Source organism: Ailuropoda melanoleuca, chromosome 4 (genome assembly GCF_002007445.2).
Source record: "Ailuropoda melanoleuca isolate Jingjing chromosome 4, ASM200744v2, whole genome shotgun sequence".
Taxonomy (NCBI): domain Eukaryota; kingdom Metazoa; phylum Chordata; class Mammalia; order Carnivora; family Ursidae; genus Ailuropoda; species Ailuropoda melanoleuca.
In genome coordinates, this window is record NC_048221.1 from 84,407,362 (window position 1) to 84,427,953 (window position 20,592).

Below are 20,592 nucleotides of genomic sequence, written 5' to 3' on the forward strand. Positions count from 1 at the left end.
TTCACCCAGAGTTACGGCATGATATGGCACATAGATGTAGCGCACATACTCATAGCCACAGACTGCTCATCTTTTTTCCTCATTATTTAAAATAAATGCTTTTTGGCGGGAGATGTCAATTTCTCTTGCCCTTACCCCTGATTTGGGCTTGGCTGGTAATGATTTATTTCACTGTGGAGCCAGACTCTTTCATTCCCTAATCTACTACCGTGAAAGGGGTGACCTCATGAATAAAATCACTGTGTGATTCAAAAGTGTGTATAAGGGGGTGGTACATACTTAACCATAACAAGGTGCCTTTTGAGGAGAACCACCCAAAATTCAGCTTCTCAGCTCCAAAGACAATATAAAGATTGAGAAAAGAAAAGAAGGGGCGCCTGGGTGGCTCAGTCTTTAAGCATCTGCCTTCAGCTCAGGTCATGATCCCAGGGTCCTGGGATCAAGCCCCGCATCAGGCTCCCTGCTCAGTGGGAAGCTTGCTTCTTCCTCTCCCACTCCCCCTGCTTGTGTTCCCTCTACCGCTGTGTCTCTCTCTGTCCAATAAATTAAAAAAAAAAAAAATCTTAAAAAAAAAGAGAGAGAAAAGAAAAAAGATGATGTCCTCTTTCCTCTCTGCCTGGGCTGGAGGTGGAAAAGAGGATGGAACTGTGTGCTACACTGACCCTCTGTCGGTTCCCATTCACACAGGAGGTCTGGGGTTGGGACTCCAGGTCAGATGGTGAACTAGGTAAAGTCACCTAGTTCCCATTATAGAGCCATTCCCATTCCCAATGTAGAGCCCAGACCCAGCATTCCCCTGCCTCCAAAGCAGCCATACCAACGCCCCTCCCTGCAAAGAGCCATGAGGGCTGTGGTCCCCACTGTAAACATAAGCGCCTGGGATTCCAACCTAGAGCCCCCAATGTGTTCAAAGGCAGCACTAATGCATAAAACGTCTGGGCTCAGCTGAGGCATCGCATCAGTCTCTGCAAATGAGGCTTTTCGGAGAGCAAAGGATGAAGAGCCAGATTCTGAGGGGGTTTGAAGAAGACCCCTCTTCTTGACTCTCCATCCTTCCAGCCTCCACCCTCCCCACTCCCCAGCCAGGTGATTAATTCCAGGCCCCAAGAGGGTCTCAAAAGGGATCCACATTGGCTGCAGTGACACCCAGTGCTAAGGGAGAGAGAAACAAGCAGAGGACCCTCTGCTGCCAGCTGTGGCCAGAAGCCAGCACGTCCCTTCTGACCAGGCTGAGCGTGCCCTGATCCCTAGGCAACTGGGCACTCTGCCCCACTGAGGATGGGATGCTGAGGCAACACTCTGGCCACAGTCTTGGGGTTTGAGGATGCCCTGTGCCCCCAGAAGGCACAGTGGTACCCTCAAGCCCTGTCCTCTTCCTCTGCATCCTGGTTCAGCCGCTCATCTCTGCCTCCTATCCCACCCTCCCCACCTCATCCCAGGAAACCTGTGGTCACATACCCACAGGTATTACCCTTTCAAGAACTTTCCAGGGAAACAGCACCTCTCACTTACTGTAAGAAGTGCTTGGGGGGTAGCTGGGTGGCTCAGGCAGTTAGGCATCTGGCTCTTGATTTCGGCTCAGGGTCCTGGGATCAATTGAGCCCCCACATGGGGCTCCCCACTCAGTGGGGAGTCTGCATAAAGATTCTGTCTCCCTCTGCCCCCCCCTAGCCCCCCCCCAAAAAAAAAAAAAAAAAAAAAGATTAAAAAAAGTGCTTGGACTTGTCCAGGTACTTCAAGTCCTTGAGATTATCTTTCTAGGTGGGCAGAATCTGACTAATTCAAAAGCCTCCCATGGCATCATGGACCTTTAGGCTGAAAAACTAGCATCACTTTTCTCCAAAATTCATTGGCTTGGGACATTTTAGTTTTTCCTATTTTTGGAGGTCCCAAAGAGAAGTGTCCCAGATATTTTCTTACCCTAGCATTTTTCAAGCCTATAATGATTATGTGAAAGTGTGTGCACACGTATGTGTGTTTGCACAAATCCACACTGGGGGAAATACTGACGCAGTCAGGCCCTGGTCACAGGGGAAGCTTCAGTCCTCACAGACTGAAGACAAGCAGTTTTGTGTCAGTGTGTCCAGAACGCCATCTCCATGAGGGCAGGGACTGTGGTCTGTTTTGTATACCACTTAGCACCAGCACCTAGAACAGCACTGGCTCCACAGTCCATGCTCAATCAATATTTTTTGAAAAATGTTACATGCTGCAGGATGTGAGTGTGTGGCTCAGTGGCTTCTGGCATTTCTTTTATTTTTCACTGATTAAAAGAAAACTACCAGGGTAGGAATTCAACAAGATCCTTTTTGCTTAGTGGTGTGTATGCATATATCTGGGGGGGGGGGTTGAGGTAATATCTATATGCGGGTTTTTTCCCTTTGCTATGTCTGGTCCAATCCTTCCACTTCTTCAGTGCCTGGGCCATGCACCTGAGTTCTGTTATAACAGTAATTACAATAGTTTTGACAGCCTTATGAGTATAGTTCGGAAAGCAGCTGTCACAGAAATTAGCAAGTTTTGCCAACAGCTCAGCTCTGAGGTGATGGGAGCCCAGGCCGGGACAGGAGGAGTTAACTGAGATGAGTGGGGTGTTATGCAAAGCACCAAATCCCTAAACTCCCGTAAAGATCTTTGACGGCCATGATCAATAGATTCTCAGACCACGCTGACGTAACCTTGTCATGCCTCAGCAAGGGTACAGTGGCTAAAAAGGCGTGGGGGGGTGGAGAGGTGGGAGGAGGGGGAAAGAGAGAAAACAGGGAAAGGGATAAAGATATCATGTGCCCTCCCCTCTCCTGCACCCCCAGCACCCCTCCTTTCCACACCTACCCCCTTCTCAACAGGCATCATACAGCAAGTGACTGGTAATGGTTCTTTGGCCTTGTACAGCTTTTAAAATCCTTCAGCTGAAGCATCTCAGCTCCAATCGCCAGCAAAGCTTGAGCACCCTTGAGACCCTGGTGCAGATAATCATCATCCACTCAGTGACAAGAAACTGAGCGCTGCTTCGGTACCAAGGAGACCGAATGTGGCAGGGCACCAAGGTGCCATCTTAGACGCATCCAAGCAGCCGCTGTAGCAGCGGCAGCAGCAGCAGCACGCAGAGATGTGGATGTGTGTGCAAGTTGTTGTTTTTCCCCCCTTTTCTTCTTCTTCTCTATCTTCTTCTCCCTCTTTTCTCACCCTCCACAGAGAATCCTTTCTCGAGAGGGATGCTGTTAACACAGCTGCTCTTAGCAGGCTTCCCGTTACCCAGCACCTGCCGGACCAAATTGAATCCTGTAGTCAATACTGTTGGAAAGGAAAATGACATTAATTTGTGTAAAAGTGTAATCAAAAGGTGGTTGGGTGATTTTTCTTGCTTTCAGAGAAATGTGGGTTTGAGTTTATGATTATATAAAAGGGAGCCAGTCGGTCAGCAGCTTCCTGCCTTGCATCCAGCACTTCCCAAGCGCTCTTGCTGCCGTGTGACAGCATTAGAGTTAATGGTGTTGTATTATGTATACAATACACTGTGGATGGTACAGCTGGCTGGGATGGTCCTGCGGACCAGGGTGCTGATGGGTATTTACACGCCAGCTGAAAGGTGGAAGAGAGAATATCCAGAAATAAAAGAAGAGCCATCCCTAATACACACAGAACTCAAACCTCCAGCAGCTTGGAACAGCGGGTAAATTTCCAGATCGCAAGGGCCCCTGCGTTTATATTCCCTTTTCCACCTCAGGCCTTTGGCTCACATTTTCCATTCACAGAGCTCCCTGGCAAATTGAAGACGGTCTAAACAAGGAATACCACATCCCTTGCACATATTAAAAATAGCTCTCCAAACAGCCCAAAATATTTTCATTCCATTGTCAACTTTCCATCTCACACCTTAACAAGGGGCAGTCCTCAGAAAGAGACAGCTCTGGGCAATTGTCCTCTGCAGGCCTGACTTTAAGGCCAAGTTACCAGGCCTGAAGCCCCTGCCCATAAGCAGATCAATTTTACTATTAAGCAGTCATACAAAGGAGACACAGGCACTGGAGGTTTGCAAAAGAAATGACACTGTTCCATTCTTGACTCCGTGAGGACAGAGGTGGGCATTGCATGTGCAGCTCTGCTCTCCCCCAGGGCTGAGGGAACATTAGGCACTGACCGCTGCAATGGAAGAGGTCACAGTAATGACGCCAGGGGCCTGGGAGAGTGGGAGAGGAAACCATCTTTGCCCTGGAAGTGTGGAAAGTCTGCCAGGAACCAAAGCAAGGGATTTTAGGATCCCAGAGAGCCTGACAAAAGAAAAGTACATCTTTAAAAAAGTTATTTAAGGGATTGGCCTTATGCGGGGGTGGGGATGGGGGGTAGCAAGAAGGTAAGAGCCTTATGGGAAACCCCAGGGACAGCAGGGGTGGTCACAGTACCTCTTTATCCTCCATCATCCCCCACCCCCTAAGGAAAAGCTGCCCCTATGTGCTGACCAAAATTTGAATTCACTTAACTGATGCAATCATTCATTAAATTCTATTGATCATCTACCACCTGCCAGGTACTGTGCTAGGTCCTACAGATACAACAGTGAACAAAACTGACAAAAATATCTGTCCATATGGAATTTCCATACTATTCCTCCACCAAGGATGCAGCCTTTCAAAAGACAATGAGGGGTGCAAGCAGTCTTGGGCAAGATAACCAATGTAAGCAACTAATATCTGTGTTCTCCATGGAATTTTTAGTGGTGGGGGTGGGGGATGGGAAGAGCACAGGACACTAAGTCAAGAGGGAAGGAGGAAGGGGGGATGCTGGGCCAGCCGTGGAAGGAGGGAGGCAAGTACAAAAGCTGAAGTCACTGAGGCAAGATGCACCCATTTTGCAATTTTGCTGATGATTAGCACTGGTAATGAAGAGGTGATCATGCAAATATCCATGGGGTGAAGTGCCAAGATTCTGAGTTACTATTATATTTATATGAGGCAAAAAGCTGGCAAAAATCTCTGTTCAGCTGCCAATAAGCCTGCATTCCAAGGCCAGGTCTAGATGCAAAGCTGCAGGGCTCTCCAATATTCAGAGCAGTACAGAAACCGTCCCTGATCTCTCGGCAGCTGGCCTCATCCTTCATACCCTGGGCTTCCCACAAATCTCAGTAATGCCCTAGGAGGCCAAATGTGTCAACCAGCACCCAGTTCACTGAAAAAAAGATCAGCAATTTGAAAATAACAGTTCTTCCCCTAAAATTCTGGTGTGCTGTTGAAAGTTATTAAAAAACTTGACCTTCATCCTCAACCACTGCAGTACCCACAAAAGCCATGGATTTCACTCAAGCCACAGGTCACACTTTCCCCTGGCATGCAGCATTACTCAGAGTTCTCGAGTCATAGGAAAGCTGGCCATGCGTCTAAATCATGCCAGAGCCTGTGTCCAGTCCCAGAGACGAGTCCAGTGGCCTCCTGGCCATCATGCTATTTCCAGTCCTAACACAGAGTTATGGTCCTTTTTTTCAGCCCCAATTCCTTTACGCTCTACCTGCATCATGACATAAGACTTGGGCACTGTCCCATTTCTAGAAAGGTCTTTTCCCCAGTAGCTTGAAGTACCGCCAATTTCCTTCTCTCATAAAAAGAAAAGAAAATGCTTTCAAATTACTTCACACGAATCAAAACAGCATCCCCAAAATAAATCAATCAATCCCTTTATGATGTCATGTTCGTGTGCATGGGTGTGCACACACGCATGCACGCACACACACTTAGTCACTCACATGCAACCATCCCAAAACTACTGGCCTGAAAAACTGGCTATCCCACAGATGCTCCTTTCGACATAACTACATAAAAAGAGGTCAGGTCTCGGTCTGCAGCCTGCGCTCAGTCTGCGATCTGCCCAGGGTCACTAAAATAAAAGACCATCCAGAGAGCTGAAAGATCCGAAGTTACTCAGTGTGCACACCGCCTAGGGGTGCTGAAACAAGGTTGAAAATACAACCTGGTACGTGACGGCTGTGTGGGATATTAGATTGTAGCTGGCCCAGGGTGCTGAAGGGCTCGCTGATATATTGGGCGTAGTTGGTTGTGCAGAGAAACAAGCTGAAGAGAAAGACCCAAATACAGAGAGGGAAAGAGAGACAGGGAGAGAGATCTAGAATGAGACGGAGTGATGGAAGGAGACAGAATGAATGACAATGAGACAAAGAGGCAGGGAAGACAAAGGCGATAGATACCCTCTTTTCCTCAGTGTTCCCAGAGATTAGAAATGAAAGCAAAATGAATAAATCGCCATCCTGGTTGGTGATATTGGAAACTTCTTTTCTTCCTTGAGGGGAAGGAAAGCGGATGCTGTCTTCTTTTTATCCAATTTTTAAACAGTCTGCAGGGAGCTGGGAGGGAAATGCAGACCAGGAAAAACAACAGCAGCAATGGGGGGAAGAAAAGAACAGTGAATGAACTCTGAGCCGCCGTGAAAGTTGGGTGGCATCAAATTGTTGTGATTTTAGGACTAATTTCTCCTAACCAGCGTATTTTTTTCTTTTCTCTACCCACCCCCTCAAGACTTGTTCCTTTAGGCCTGCTTCAGTGAATCTTAGACAATAGTGACCTCAACATAGAGACATATATCCAGGCAGCCTCAGCCCGAGGCGGGAGACCAGGACGCAAGGGGCAAAGGTTTGACCCTAAGAAAAATTTCTCATGGGGTCAGATCACACTGCCTGGCTGGAGGGATTTTTTTTTTTTCTTTTTGCCTGATATTGTTTTCTCTCTTCAAGTGACTGATTTTCCCAACTAGATCTTTTACTCCCATGGATGAGGAGTGGTGTTTGCCTTATTTGGGTATGCATATCTGCCTCCTGCCACTTCCCATCGACTCCATCACTTGCCACATCTCCAAGTCTCAGCCTGGAGATGTAGCAAAGCAGCCAAGGCTGTACTGCACCAGCTCCAGCCTCCCTGCAACCTCCCACCTCCCACCCTTAGTGCCCACCCACCCCACACCCTACTCAGGAGACCCAACATCTCTCAAAACTTTCGGGCTACATAGGGACCAATGGGAAGGCATTTGTTAGTTGCAAATGTTCAAATTAACACTTACTCCTGTCTCTGAGTCTGCAGGGAAAACCAAGTCTGACTACTAATTACAGCTTTGGGGGGTGAAAATAAACGGAAGTGTGCCAAGTTGAGGCCTTTGTGCAGAAGAAAAATGTCTTCATCTGGTTGCAGCATTTTGACATTTGAGGTCTAAGAGCAGGAGAGAGGAACCTGGGGCCCAAAGGGGCCATATCCAGTTCAGGGAGAAGCACAGCGTCTTCAGAGCTTGCTCTTATACCCTGGGCATCAGAGTTCCAGGGCTGTCTCACACATCTTTGTCAGTTGAGAGAAGCAGAGGTGGGGAGGAAGCTGTCCCAGGTATCAAGGGAAAGTCAGTGGGAGGTGCAATGGCCCCATCATGGCTGCCCTACACAGCTGGTTTCTTTCTGCCCCCTGAGCTCAACATTCCCTGCACTGCACCAGAGCTAGCAGAATTTCCCAGCCTTGCCTCCACAACCTGTGAAGATTTTCCTGACTACCCAGCCTTTGCAATCTCTTGCCCTTTGTTTCCTTGAAGTTCTTTTTTTCTACCACTTTTTTTGCCAGTGTAACTGCTTTGTAGAGTTGGCTAACTTTTAGCTCATCCCTAAGGAGATTTCCTGATCTGGGAAATACAGTACTCTCTCTAGTCTTGGAAAATTTTCAGCCATTACACCTTTGTGTATTGCTTCTGCATCATTTGTCCTCTTGGGACTCCTATTTAAACATGTGTTGGGGCTTTTGGATCTGTCCTCCAAATCTCTTAATGTTTTTTTCATGTTTTCCTTCCCATTAGCTCTTATTGCCACATTTTGGGACATTTCCTCAGCTCAGTCTTCTAGGTTCATAATCCATTTTTCGTTGTGTACTGTAGGCTATTTGGTCTGTTTTGTGATTTAAAATATACCTGCAAATTCTCAAATAATCCTTCCTTCAAGAGGTGGCATCTTACTCCTCTCCCCTTGAGTAAGGGGTAGTTTCAATGACTCTCATCTAATGAATAGGCTATGGTGGACACGATGGTGTGTAACTTCCAAGACTTGGTGACGAAGAATATCATGGTTTCCTTTCCCTTTGCTCTCTCTTTTTGAATCACTAGCTCTAGGGGTGCCAACTCTCATATCATGAGGACACATCAAGGTACAATTTGGAGAGGCCCACGTGAGGAGGAACTGAGTTCATCTCCCCACCTTCCCTGTGAAGCTGCCATCTTGGAAGCAGTCCTCCAGGCCCTGCCAGGCCTTGATAAGACTACAGATCTGGCTGACACCTTCACTAAAATCTAAGGAGAGAACCTGAACTAATACCAGCCAGCTAAACCATTCCTGAATTCCCAATACCAAGAAACTGGGATAATAAATGCTTGTTTTATGCTACTAAGGTTTGGCATTATTTGTTAACTAATATACCCATAGACTCGATTTTTTTTATTCCAGTAATGACTTCTTCATCTTTGAAGTTTCTAAATTTTTTAATGACCACCTGTTCTTGTTTCATTTCCTTCTGTTCCTATTTCATCATTTCTATGCCTTCCATTATCTTTGCAAACATTTAAATTACTTGTTTGAAAATGTTTTGTTTTGTTTTTTATTGCTCTATCAGGTCTTTCTCTTGGATGTTGGCTCATCTATTTGCTGAGTTTGTTATTTGTCTTTCATGATATGGGACTTCCTGGGTGCTTTGTAATTTTCATTTGTGAAATTATCTTTTATGAGAATTTCCTCCAGTAAATATTCAGAAAATCCAGGGCAGTCTTAAGAAGGACTTGATACTCAGGTCCCAAAGTAATCTGCTAACCAGCAGATTTGCCCTGAGCATATAGCATGGTCTCAGGATCCTGTCAGGCTGGGTGGCACTTCTCAGGGCCTTAGCCACAACCCCAGGCAGGAAAGAAGGGTTTTTCTGCTGCCCCCACCCAAATTTAATGGGCAAAGTATGTGTCTGGGCCTTAACTTTATATACCTGTGTAACTAAAGCTGCAGGCTTTCAGGGTAATGGGGTCCCAAACTGAACTCACCAATAAGCTACTTCCATCCCCCGTGCCCACAAGCCTAACAGCTTCAGTCTCCAAATTCCAGTGTGGCCCACGTGTTAAATTATTTTACAGAAACCTCTCCATTTAAGACTGCTGGAAATTTCCTCTCTTGATTTAAGCAGAACTATGTTCTTGTTAAATTTTTTTCTCATCATTTGTAAATGTTCAAGGTAGAAAGGGGAGGCTTCAGCTTGTAACTAATGTTTTTGCTCTGTACCAGAAATCTTATTTGCTAACTTTCCACATTTATTTTTCCTCTCTCCCCAAATCATACCATAAGCTTCTAGCAGTCAGGGACAGGATTTGTCCTTTTTTACTTCTCTTCATCGGAAGAGAACACCTTAAATGTGGGAGCGGTTCTACAAATATTTGATTGACTGACAGGTAATGTGTTAGGAAGGTTTAAGAGCAAAAGGAAATTAAATTTCTCTCATATTTCATTGGGACAACCAACCCCAGATCTGGAACCCCCCTACAAAGGTGGTTCTTAAGATTTTCTAGATTATAGATACTTTGAAAACATAATTAGACCCTTTCTGCAGGAAAAATAGAAAGAGAGAGAGAGAGAAAGGAAGAAAGAGAATATACACATATATATGTATATATAAATATACATATATATGTATACATATATATGTGCAATACATAAATATATATGTGCAATACATAAACACATATATATATGTGCAATACATATATATATGTGCAATACAAAAACACAAAATTCTTCATCGTTTCAGGGATTTAAGTAGTTTAAAAAATTAGTACTAGAATATAAAAATGCTTCTTTTTTATGTCTCTTAACAAAATTTCTTTTGGTTTCATGAGTTATTTTTTCCTGCCACTTACCAAAGATTTTTTTTTAATCATTAGAAATAACCCTATAGGGCCTGAGAGCCTATGTGACTTGCCCAAGCAAATCATGGTGTGATGTTTGACTAGATTCAGATCTAGGGCCAGCTGTTTTCTACTATCTCAATTGCTTCTCCTCATAACTTTGGGTCTAGGTATACCACTATGTGGTTGTACCACAAAAATGTTAGAATTAACTTTAATCCTATCAATAAATGACACTAATTTGTTACCAATATGGAACCCATACTTCACCTTGCTTTATAAATATTCCCTTGTACCTGGCCTTTTGCTATAGATCAGTAAAGTCAACTGGTACATCTAAAAATGGGACCTACAATCTCAGCCCCCTTAGCCAATTGAACTCATGTCATGCTCCCATCTGTCATTCAAGGTCAATTCAGCCAACATTTATTGATGTCTGGCATTTACTAGGCACTGCTCTCAACACTGAAAATACAGAAATGGCCAAGGTCACACAGGGCTCATTGGCTAATGGAATGATAGACATGTAGACACATAACCATCACAAAATGTACATGATAAACTAAGGGTATGCACAAAATGGAAGACCGTTCCAACAAAGAAAATTACAATTAACTTGAAAAAGTAAAAACTGGCTAAACCACATTCTCAACTCACCATAAAACAAATCTAGAAATTATTAACAAAATAATAACACCTCCCCAAAAAAATACCCTCAGCTCTTTGAAATTTTAAAAATTCACTGACAAACAATTTTCAGTTAAAGAGGAAAAAAGTCAGTCCAGGACTATCTACAAAACTACATATGTGAACTTATGAGATGCTCTCAAATCTATAATCAGAAGACAAATAAATAGACTTAAATATTTTCATTAGTAATTTTTAAAGAGATAAACTAAAATTTCAAATCAAATGATTTAGAAAAAGTAAAGAAAAAATAATTAGCAAAAATAAAACAAAAATTAATGTGTTAAAAAAGAAAAAGAGTTGAGGTTATAAATAAATTTAAAAGAAAAAATAAAATATTCAAAATTAGGAATAAAAGAGTATAATCTACTGGCATGCAAAGCTTTTATTTATACAAGAATCTCATGTGCCATACTACAACAAATAAAAAATAAAATATTTGTAAAACAGATAATTTTCTAAGAAAATGCAGATTACCAAAATTGTATCCAGAAGAAGTAGAGAAAGTTAAACAAACAAATGCCATGGGAGAAATTGGAAAAGTTGGCCAAAGGATTAGATTCAGATGGTTTTATGTGAAGATTCTTTCAAACTTTGAAGAAATCAACTATTCTACTGCTATATAAAATGTTGCAGATCATTTATCATTTTTTTGGAAAGCTCCCTTGTTTATTTTGTGAAGACAGTATAATGCCAATAAAAAAATCTGACAAAGACAAAAAGAGCACAATAAATAGTCTAACAAAACTTTGGTCAATCTCATACTAGTATAAGTAAAAAGATCAAAACATATCAGGGGCAGGTTAGGTATGCTCATTATTCCCACTGTAGTTGGATATTTTTTTCTAGACATTTAGGCAATGCAGTAAGACAAGAAGAAATAAGAAATGCAAACATGAAAAGGAGACCAAATTAACACTATTTGAATAACCGGAAATCACCAACCCAAAACACTCAAGGTAATAAACCATTGAAACTAATTACCCAGGGGGCGCCTGGGTGGCACAGCGGTTAAGCATCTGCCTTCGGCTCAGGGCGTGATCCCGGCATTATGGGATCGAGCCCCACATCAGGCTCCTCTGCTATGAGCCTGCTTCTTCCTCTCCCACTCCCCCTGTTGTGTACCCTCTCTCGCTGGTTGTCTCTATCTCTGTCAAATAAATAAATAAAAATTCTTAAAAAAAAAAAAAAGAAACTAATTACCCAGTAAACGAGACAATTACAAAATAAACCTATATAAAATAACAGCTTCTTTAAAAAGCAGAAATAACTACTCAGTACACCTAATGGGTAAAGGGTTCCATTTTCAATAGCAACAAAAATACAAAGTATCTTGGAATAAATATAATAAGAAACGTGCAGGGACTTGATAAAGGAAACAATATGCTTTACAAAGATCCATAAAGAATACCCTGAGAATGGAAGGAATGTTATATATTGTGTCAGAAAACTAAGATTTAATATTGGAAGGCTGTAAATTCTCCCCCAGTTAATGGGCTTTTACTCAAAAATCACAATGGGAATTTTGGGAATCTGAAAAAAGTAGTTTTGAATTTCAAAAATTGTTTTGAAATATCAAGAATAATGAGGCAAACTTGAACTTCAGCTGCCAAAACAAATTATAACTCTAGTAAATAAAACAATGCAGAACAGAGTAGAAAGCCCCAAACCAGGCCCAATCAGATAAGAATTTAGTCTAGGAAAAGTGTGACATTTCAAATGAATGATAAAAGATAAAAATTTTTAGGACGCGGTTCTAGGAACACTAGGTAAGTATTTGAAATAAAACGTAAAATTCGATCACACAGCATGGCAAAATTCCAAATGGATTTTAAAAATCAAATGTCCAAAAAATGATGAAAGAAGAAAAATGTAGATGAATATTGATCTAATGATAGGTACGGAAAACTTTTCTATGAATAAAATTAGGAAAGGAGGAAGGAAGGGAGGGTGGAAATATTAACAGATTTAACTACATAAAAGTTACTTCCAAAAAATAAAAATGACAAACATTGAAGGCAAATACTAACTAGATAAAAACATTTGCAACACGTAACAGATAAAGAATTAATATTCTTACAATCAGCTCTTGCAAGTCTATAAGGAAAATAAAAATATCTTTAAAAATGAGCAAAGGACATGGATAAGCAGTGTAAAAAAGGAAAAATGCAGGGGCGCCTGGGTGGCTCAATCAATCGTTATGCGCCTGCCTTTGGCTCAGGGCGTGATCCCAGGGTTCTGGGATTGAGCCGCGTTGCGCTCCCTGCTCTGTTGGGAGCCTGCTTCTTCCTCTCCCACTCCCCCTGCTTGTGTTCCCTCTCTTGCTGGTTGTCTCTCTGTCTGTCAAGTAAATAAATAAAATCTTTAAAAAAAAAAAAGGAAAAATGCAAATAACATATAAGTGTTTAGGAGCAATAAATAAAAATATCAATAAATGTTTAGTATCAATAATAACCAAAGAAATTCAAATGAAAACAAGTCACCACATTTCATTTAATTTCAACAACTGAAATATCTGAGGCTGGTAAGGATATAGGATAATGGCTTTTTTTTTAAATTGTAGCAGAGCTATAAATTAATACAACACTTCTGAGGAGCAATTTAGCTGTATATATCAAAAACCACAAAAACATTCACCCCTTTGACCCAGCATTTCTACCTCTTGAAGTCTACCCTAAGTAAATGATCAAAGCTGTTAACAAAGACATGCGAACATGAATATTCTTGCAGCATTACTTCAATAGGGAAGAGTTTGCACCCTCTAAAATATAGAATAGGGGGTTCCCAGGTGGCTCAGTTGGTTGAGCACCTGCCTTCTGCTCAGGTCATGATTCCAAGGTCCTGGGATCGAGCCCCGCATCGGGCTCCCTGCTCAGAAGGGAGTCTGCTTCTCCCTCTCCCTCTGCCCCTTCCCTCCACTCACTCTCTCTCTGCAATAAATAAATAAAGTCTTTAAAATAAATACATAAATAAAATAAAATATAGAATAGGGCCCTGATGAAATTACTTATATCATATCCACATGTAAATTTACTAAATTTTACCTGTAGATTATCTAATGGTAAAAGGAAATGTTTAAGCCACAATGCTAAAGAAAATGTTACAAAACAGTGTACATAACATAATCTTAACTGTGTATTCAAATTTTAATCACAAAATTTGTTATTAACGTCTGTCTTGCTCACTCTCACATTGCTAGAATGTTCTCATCCCCGGCCAAACGTTAGAATGGTCTGGAACACTTTTACAAAATACCCCCACTAGGCCCTACCCAAAAAAATCAAGTCAGAATCTCTGTAGGTGAGGTTGTTTATTTGTTTGGTTTTCAATTTCTCCAAGTGATTCTAATGTGCAGCCAGTATTAAAAACTACTGCTAGGGGCGCCTGGGTGGCACAGCAGTTAAGCGTCTGCCTTCGGCTCAGGGCGTGATCCCAGCGTTATGGGATCGAGCCCCACATCAGGCTCTTCTGCTATGAGCCTGCTTCTTCCTCTCCCACTCCCCCTGCTTGTGTTCCCTCTCTCGCTGGCTGTCTCTATCTCTGTCGAATAAATAAAAAATAAAATCTTAAAAAAATAAAAAATAAAAAAAAATAAAAACTACTGCTATATAGAGCAGTGGTGCTCAACATGGGCAAGTTTGCACCCAGAGGACATTTGGCCACATCTGGAGAAATTTTTGGTTGTTGTCCCAACTTGGAGTGAGCAGTGCTATTGATGTATAGTGGGTGGAGACCAGGTTTTATGGGCTGAATTTTGTCATTCCAAAATTCATATGTGGAAGTCCCAACCCCCAGTACCTCCAAATGTGGTAATAGCATTTGAAGATAAAGTCATCAAAGAGGTGATTAAGTTAAAATGAGGCCTCTAGAATAGGCCTTGAATTCAACGTGGCTGATGTCCCTATAAGAGACACACCAGAGCCGTGTGTACACAGAGAAAAGGCCAGTGGAGGACACAGCAAGAAGGCAGCCATCTTCAAGCCAAAAAGAGAGGCCTCAGGAGAGACCAACTCTGCTAGCACTTTGATTTTGGACTTCTAGCCTCCAGAACTGTGAGAAAATAAATTTCTGTTGCATAATCACCAGTCTCTGGTGATTTTTTACAGTGGCCCTAGCGAAAAAGGGATCCTACTAAATATCATACAACACACAGGACCTTCTCTGCAATGAAGAATCATATGGCCCAATGTCAATAATGCCAAGATGGAGAAACCCTGCCCTAGAGCCTGGTTTGGTGCTGCATGTAGATAATCAATAAATATTTTCTTTTCTTTTTTTTTTTAAAGATTTTATTTATTTATTCAACAGAGATAGAGACAGCCAGCGAGAGAGGGAACACAAGCAGGGGGAGTGGGAGAGGAAGAAGCAGGCTCATAGCAAAGGAGCCTGATGTGGGGCTTCGATCCCATAATGCCGGGATCACGCCCTGAGCCGAAGGCAGACGCTTAACCGCTGTGCCACCCAGGCGCCCCAATAAATATTTTCTTGACTAGGTAAATGAGATCTTTGGTAGGTAGAAATCAACAAGAGCTGGGCACCAACTGAATGTGAAGAGAAACAAGAGGGAAGAGTCAAGAATGGCAACCAGATTTCTGGTTGGACTGACCAGGTGAGTGGGGAAGAAAGAATTCAGGGGGGCATACAGGTTGGAGCAGGGAATCAGGTGGAACTTGAGGGGAGTACCCAGTGGAGGTGTTCAGTGGCCAATCTGAAATAGGTTTCTAGAAATACAAGCAAGGCAATAGCTGGTTTACAGGGAGAGGTTCAGCTGCTACAAGGAGATATGACTATTCTGAAGGAGCACCTAGAAACACCAAAATACAACCATGGAAACCCATATTTAAGGAGTAGACAGAGGGGTAAGGAGCCAGTGCATCAGATGAAGGAAGAAGAGGCCAGCTGAGAACCTTCACCCAAGGGCAGTGATGGAAGCTGTGATGGTTAGTTTTATGTATCAACATGGCTAAGCTGTAGTACCCACTTATTCAACCAAACACTAATGTGACTATTGGGGTGGTAGTTCATAGACGTGGTTAATATCTACAATCAGTTGACTTTAAGTAGAGAATATTATCCTCAAGAATGTGAGGAAGCCTCATCCAGTCCATTGAAGGGCTTTGACAGTGAAAATGGGGTCTCCCCGCTGAAGAAGAAACAGTGCCTCAAGAACACAGTAACAGCTCCTGCCTGAGTTACCAGATAGCTGGGCGGCCTGACAGACCTCAGACTTGTTGGTGCCCACAACTGGGCAAGCTGATTCCTTGTTCTGTTTCTCTGAAGAGTCCTGGCTGATACAGAAGCCGAGGAGGAGGCAGAGAGAAAGTGAGCTACTGCTCCATCCTGCACCCTTATACACACCTGGCTATACATATACAAATGAAAAAAAGAGGTTACTCCCACTCATAGCAAGAACTCAGGAGAGAAGGAAGGAGAGACAAGAGGGCACAGGAAGATTTGGAAAATGTGTGCCTGCCTGTGGAAATGAGGAGGGGCCAGGATAGGGGAACATGGACAGCTCAAGACAGGACACAGGCGCCCAGCTGTCCCACCCTACCCCTGCCACCACTTGCTGAGCACTCACTACATCTTGGATGCTGCTTTAAGCAGTTGACTCTCATTAACCCCTACCACAAACCTTCCGGGATGGGGGGCAGGGGGGACTCATCATTTTACAGATGTCGCAACTGGATGGGAGAGACAACAGATGTCGCAACTGGACGGGAGAGACGGTCATTTCTCTAGTATGTAGAGAAGCTCAGATCCAAACCCAGGACTCTCTGACTCCTCACTCCTGCTATTCACTACAAACTTGTTATTGTATCAGCAGCTTGATGGAAACATTAAGAGTGGGGAAAATGGATTTCTCAAACTGACTCTGTCCTGACTGGCTGCAGGGCTTCTACACGCAGGTGGTGGGTGGTGAGCTGGAATAGCCTCCGCTTTGGGGTTAGACACCTGGGTCTGGATCTCAAGTTTACCATTTTTTGGTTGGATGGCCTTGGGCAGGTTTCTTACTGTCCCATAATTCAGCCTCCCCATCCTTAAAGCAGAGATGAATGGTATCTACCTGGAAAAGATTGTATTTTCTGAGACAGCATACGCAAAGCATAAAGCAAGTGCTCAAGAAATGGGAGTTCCAGTCCATTCTCAATCTTTCTCTGGTCCTCAATTTTCTCACCCATTTTGCCTCTTACAGTGTTGTTGGGCTGGTTCAATGAGATAATAAACGCCAATGTCCTTGGTAAGTTCAGGGCATCACCATTATGGGAGGACAGGATGCAAACGCTGCACTTTAGGCAAAATTCAGCCACCAGTTGTACAACCCTGAGGAAGTCAGGTAAACCCCCTGGTGCCTCAGTTTCTCCATCTGAAATGCTGGTATAGTGACAGCTGTTCCTCCTTCCCTACACTTAGGCTTATGAGGACAAATGAGTGCAATTTGTAATTGTTATGAATTGAATTTCAGGCCACATGGTTCTGTCGGACTTCTAAACAGCAAGATGACATGCTTAACCCCCGCCCTCCATAACACGCACACCTCCCATGGCCTATCATGGAATATCAGCCCCCTCAATCAGCTCATTTGTCTCCTCGAGGACCTGCTAGCTCTAACTTCACAGAATTTTCTTTTGTTCTTTCAACTCCTGACTTGATGCACAACTCATGCCTTTCTCTCCCTGTCATCTTCTCTCCCAGAGTCAACATATGGCTGAACCGATATCCTTCCTCTGTTTTCTTTCTTGTTACTCCATGTCCAGTAGTATTGCATAAAAGTGCTCAACGGGAAGGGTCAAGCTCAGTTTCAAGCCTGAGGTCTGGGATTACATCAAATCCGTAACGTTTATCTGCCCTCACCATCAGCCAAATACTTCCCAATTTAGGTCTCACTCATGTCAAGAGAAGATTGAATTGTCTGGGCGACAGCATGCCCTTCTCTCACCTCCGTTTTTCTTACTTAATTCCAAACCCACTTAGGCCTGTGTAACAGTCCCAGAAAGCATGGCTCTTGGGAGCCGGGCAGCATTCCTACCCATGGAGGCTGCAGGGGCTGCTGAGCCAACAGACCAACTCCGCTGGGCTGGAAGGGGGAAGGCCCACACAAAGGGCTTTTCAGTTCAATGAAATAAGAAGTCAATTTGAGCCCCATTTTGAAAGTGCCTCACTCTCCACATGCCTTAGATACACAGTGAAAACTATTACCTGACAGAACTCTCCCATCATACCACACACAGCCTTAACTTGGGGGTGGGGGGTACTGGCCCATCCCAAACACCAGCACTCTGGGATTCTATGTCAGGAGTCACCCCCTGCCAGCAGATGTGGTGTCCCTCTCTGTTCTCTTGCCTCTCGTGCTTAAGTTCATTTTACGGCCGATAAATCCACGATGAATAATTGGGTGCATCCCCAGTACCTAGAGCGGTGCCTGAAACCAGGGAGACATTTTATAAACACTTGTGCAGCGAATAAACAAATGAATGATGCACAAATAAAAAGTTCAAGTGGGGATTAGAAGGGAAAACAGAGTTTTGGGGTTTGGTTTTGTCTGGTTTTGTTTTGCATTTAAATGAAAGAACAGAAGAAAGAACTGTAATTTGGGTTCCAAATTAGAAGGCAACCAGGCCCAGGAAAAAGTCAGTCATTTGTCTGACCATTTGGGAGCATAGCAGTCGGCCAGCAGGTACTGACTGTCCACAGCTCAAGGTATAGCTCTAGATAGCTTCCAGGTCCAAGAAGTTTCACCTACCATGTTCGGGGACATCTCCCCTGCAGCCCCTCCTCCTCATTTCTGCCTTGTTTGCTCATCCTGCTCCACGTACACAACCTGAATGAGGTTACTTAATCCTGACAGCTTTCTCTGGGGAGCAATTAGAGCCTTTAAGATCTTACCTGTGCTTCACCAGAAGTCTTCTCATTAAGTAGTTACTTAAAATGTTCCCAGGGCCTAAAACATTAAGATTTAAAGGAAACAATTGGCTGCTTTTTTCCATGCCAAATCAGACCATTGTTTAACATGGTGAGAGCTACCACTGAGGCTACTGAAGTAGAAAAAGGGGGGCATATGTTGCTGGAGAACAGAAACTTCACAGGGAAATTAAAACCAAGACAGGTTCAGGGACCAAACAAGTCAATGGGATGGCTTCAGAAATCATGCTCTGCAGGGGTCCTGCAGTCCAAAAGTCAGAACCAAACTGGCCTCCAGGACTTCCAAAGCACCTCCGTTGTGCATCCTTTCTCACAAAATAGTCCGACTAGAGGCTTCTTGAAGGACGAGGCCATGGCCCTGCCTTGAAAGATGGCAAGCCAGAGATGTGGAGGAGCAGAAGACAAGCACAACGGTGGGAACAAGGGGGTGAGAGAGCACAGGCCCAGCCAAGACAGAAAGCTTATTTGGAAGCAGGAGATAAAATTCTCCTTTCTGATCATGCCCCACCCTCCCAAGAGAATCTCACCCTTTCTGGGAAAGTGCTTTGGGGAACACCAAAGTCATCTGTGTCTGAGTTGTGTGGGGAGCTCACTACTGAGTCATCTTGAAGCTCTAACTCGTGTGTTGCAGTTTAAGGCAGGGGTTCCAATTTATTCCAAATTTATTTAAAAATTCCAAATGGGATCAGTTCAGATCAGAAATGGCAATGGATGTCATTTCAAATCTGCAGTTTATTGATCCAGGACAGGAAAAGTCTTTCTCAGTGGAAAGGGAAAGACACATAGGTCTGTTTGGAGTCTAGCTCAGAATAAATGGAAAACATCCCTGGGTTCTAAGCACTTACAGGCTTCTGTTTACCAGAACTTTCTCAGAAAGAATTCTTCACTCTTTTGAGCTGTGAGTTTATGCAGGCATCAGGATAACTCAATAATTAAGTCCCCACAGAAACCAAACTCAGATGGTTTTTTTGCCTTCCCTGTCATTTTCCATGAAGGCCCTGTTCTCTTTGCAGCACAGGGTACTATCAAAAGACTAAGCCCACATAAGCTTGCCCTGGGCTCCTTCCATATCCCTGGTAGTTGCTTCCCTGCTTGTGAGGACCCCACCCCCAGTGTGCCCCTCTGCCATGCTGCCATCAAGGTTGCCATCCTGGGTGATAACTCCTTGCCAAAGCCATCTTCCTAGGCATCCTTCTTTCTAGGGCCTGATAAGGTAACATAAGCCTTTTATTCTATGTACAAATTTTGAATTTTAATAGGGCCTTCTGTAGACATTGTCTGCAAGAAACACTGAACCTATCTTTACCAATCTTTTCTGTATTTTGGGACATCCCCACAATATCAGCCCTGCATCCTCAATAGAGTCACGACTCAAACTCCTAGCTTCTTTTGCAACTAAGACACAGGAACATGAACCAGCTCTGTCATTACACATATCCACATACAACTTTGTTCTGGAAATGAGGAAGTGCGCAATGTGAGGAGCCAAGCTCTGCCAAGGGAACACAGAGGCAGCAGGCCTTGGAAGACCAGGTCCAGCTCCATACACAAAAGCAGCCCTACTGCTGGAGGCAGCAATGCATGCAGTAGAGGTGATGAGTACCTGGCATTGAGCTCTCAGCAGCTGTAATGGTGGTTCCATCTTCAGACCAGTTCTGTAGTATGGTTGGAGCATTCTTCCTGGAAGCTTAACCTTGTACTTGTTTCTCTCCCAACTCACAATGATTCTGGTGGGAACCAAATATCACATAATAAATCCATTTTCTTCTTAAACAGTCAAAGTGGTTTTCTGTTTTCTGCAACTAAGAGTGCTGACCACAAGCATTTCAGGAGCCAAGGGCACAGGAGCTTAGGGGCACATAGACCTTTGACACTTGTCTATGCTCTATAGGGACTCTTTCCTCTGCTAGTCTTTAGTGACAGAGTAGAGGACAAGGGTTATGGCTTCCTGGGGACATAGGGAACTCATTCTTTCAATGCAAGGCAACCTTATAAGTTAAGAGCAATCCTTTCTTTGAATCAGTGATGTCTGCAGGTGTAAGTTCCTTTGACACCCACGTAAAGCTACAACAC

At 43.5% G+C, this 20,592-nt stretch overlaps 1 protein-coding gene across 1 annotated transcript in view; it reads right to left on the reverse strand.

Annotated features, from left to right (window-relative positions):
- The window catches only part of LOC117801975, a 222,874-nt gene that overhangs the window by 139,514 nt on the left and 62,768 nt on the right, over positions 1 to 20,592 (reverse strand). The window contains exon 3 of the mRNA XM_034659173.1: positions 20,123 to 20,246. Coding sequence (XP_034515064.1) covers positions 20,123 to 20,246 — 124 coding nt within the window. The remainder of the gene's footprint in view (positions 1 to 20,122; positions 20,247 to 20,592) is intronic.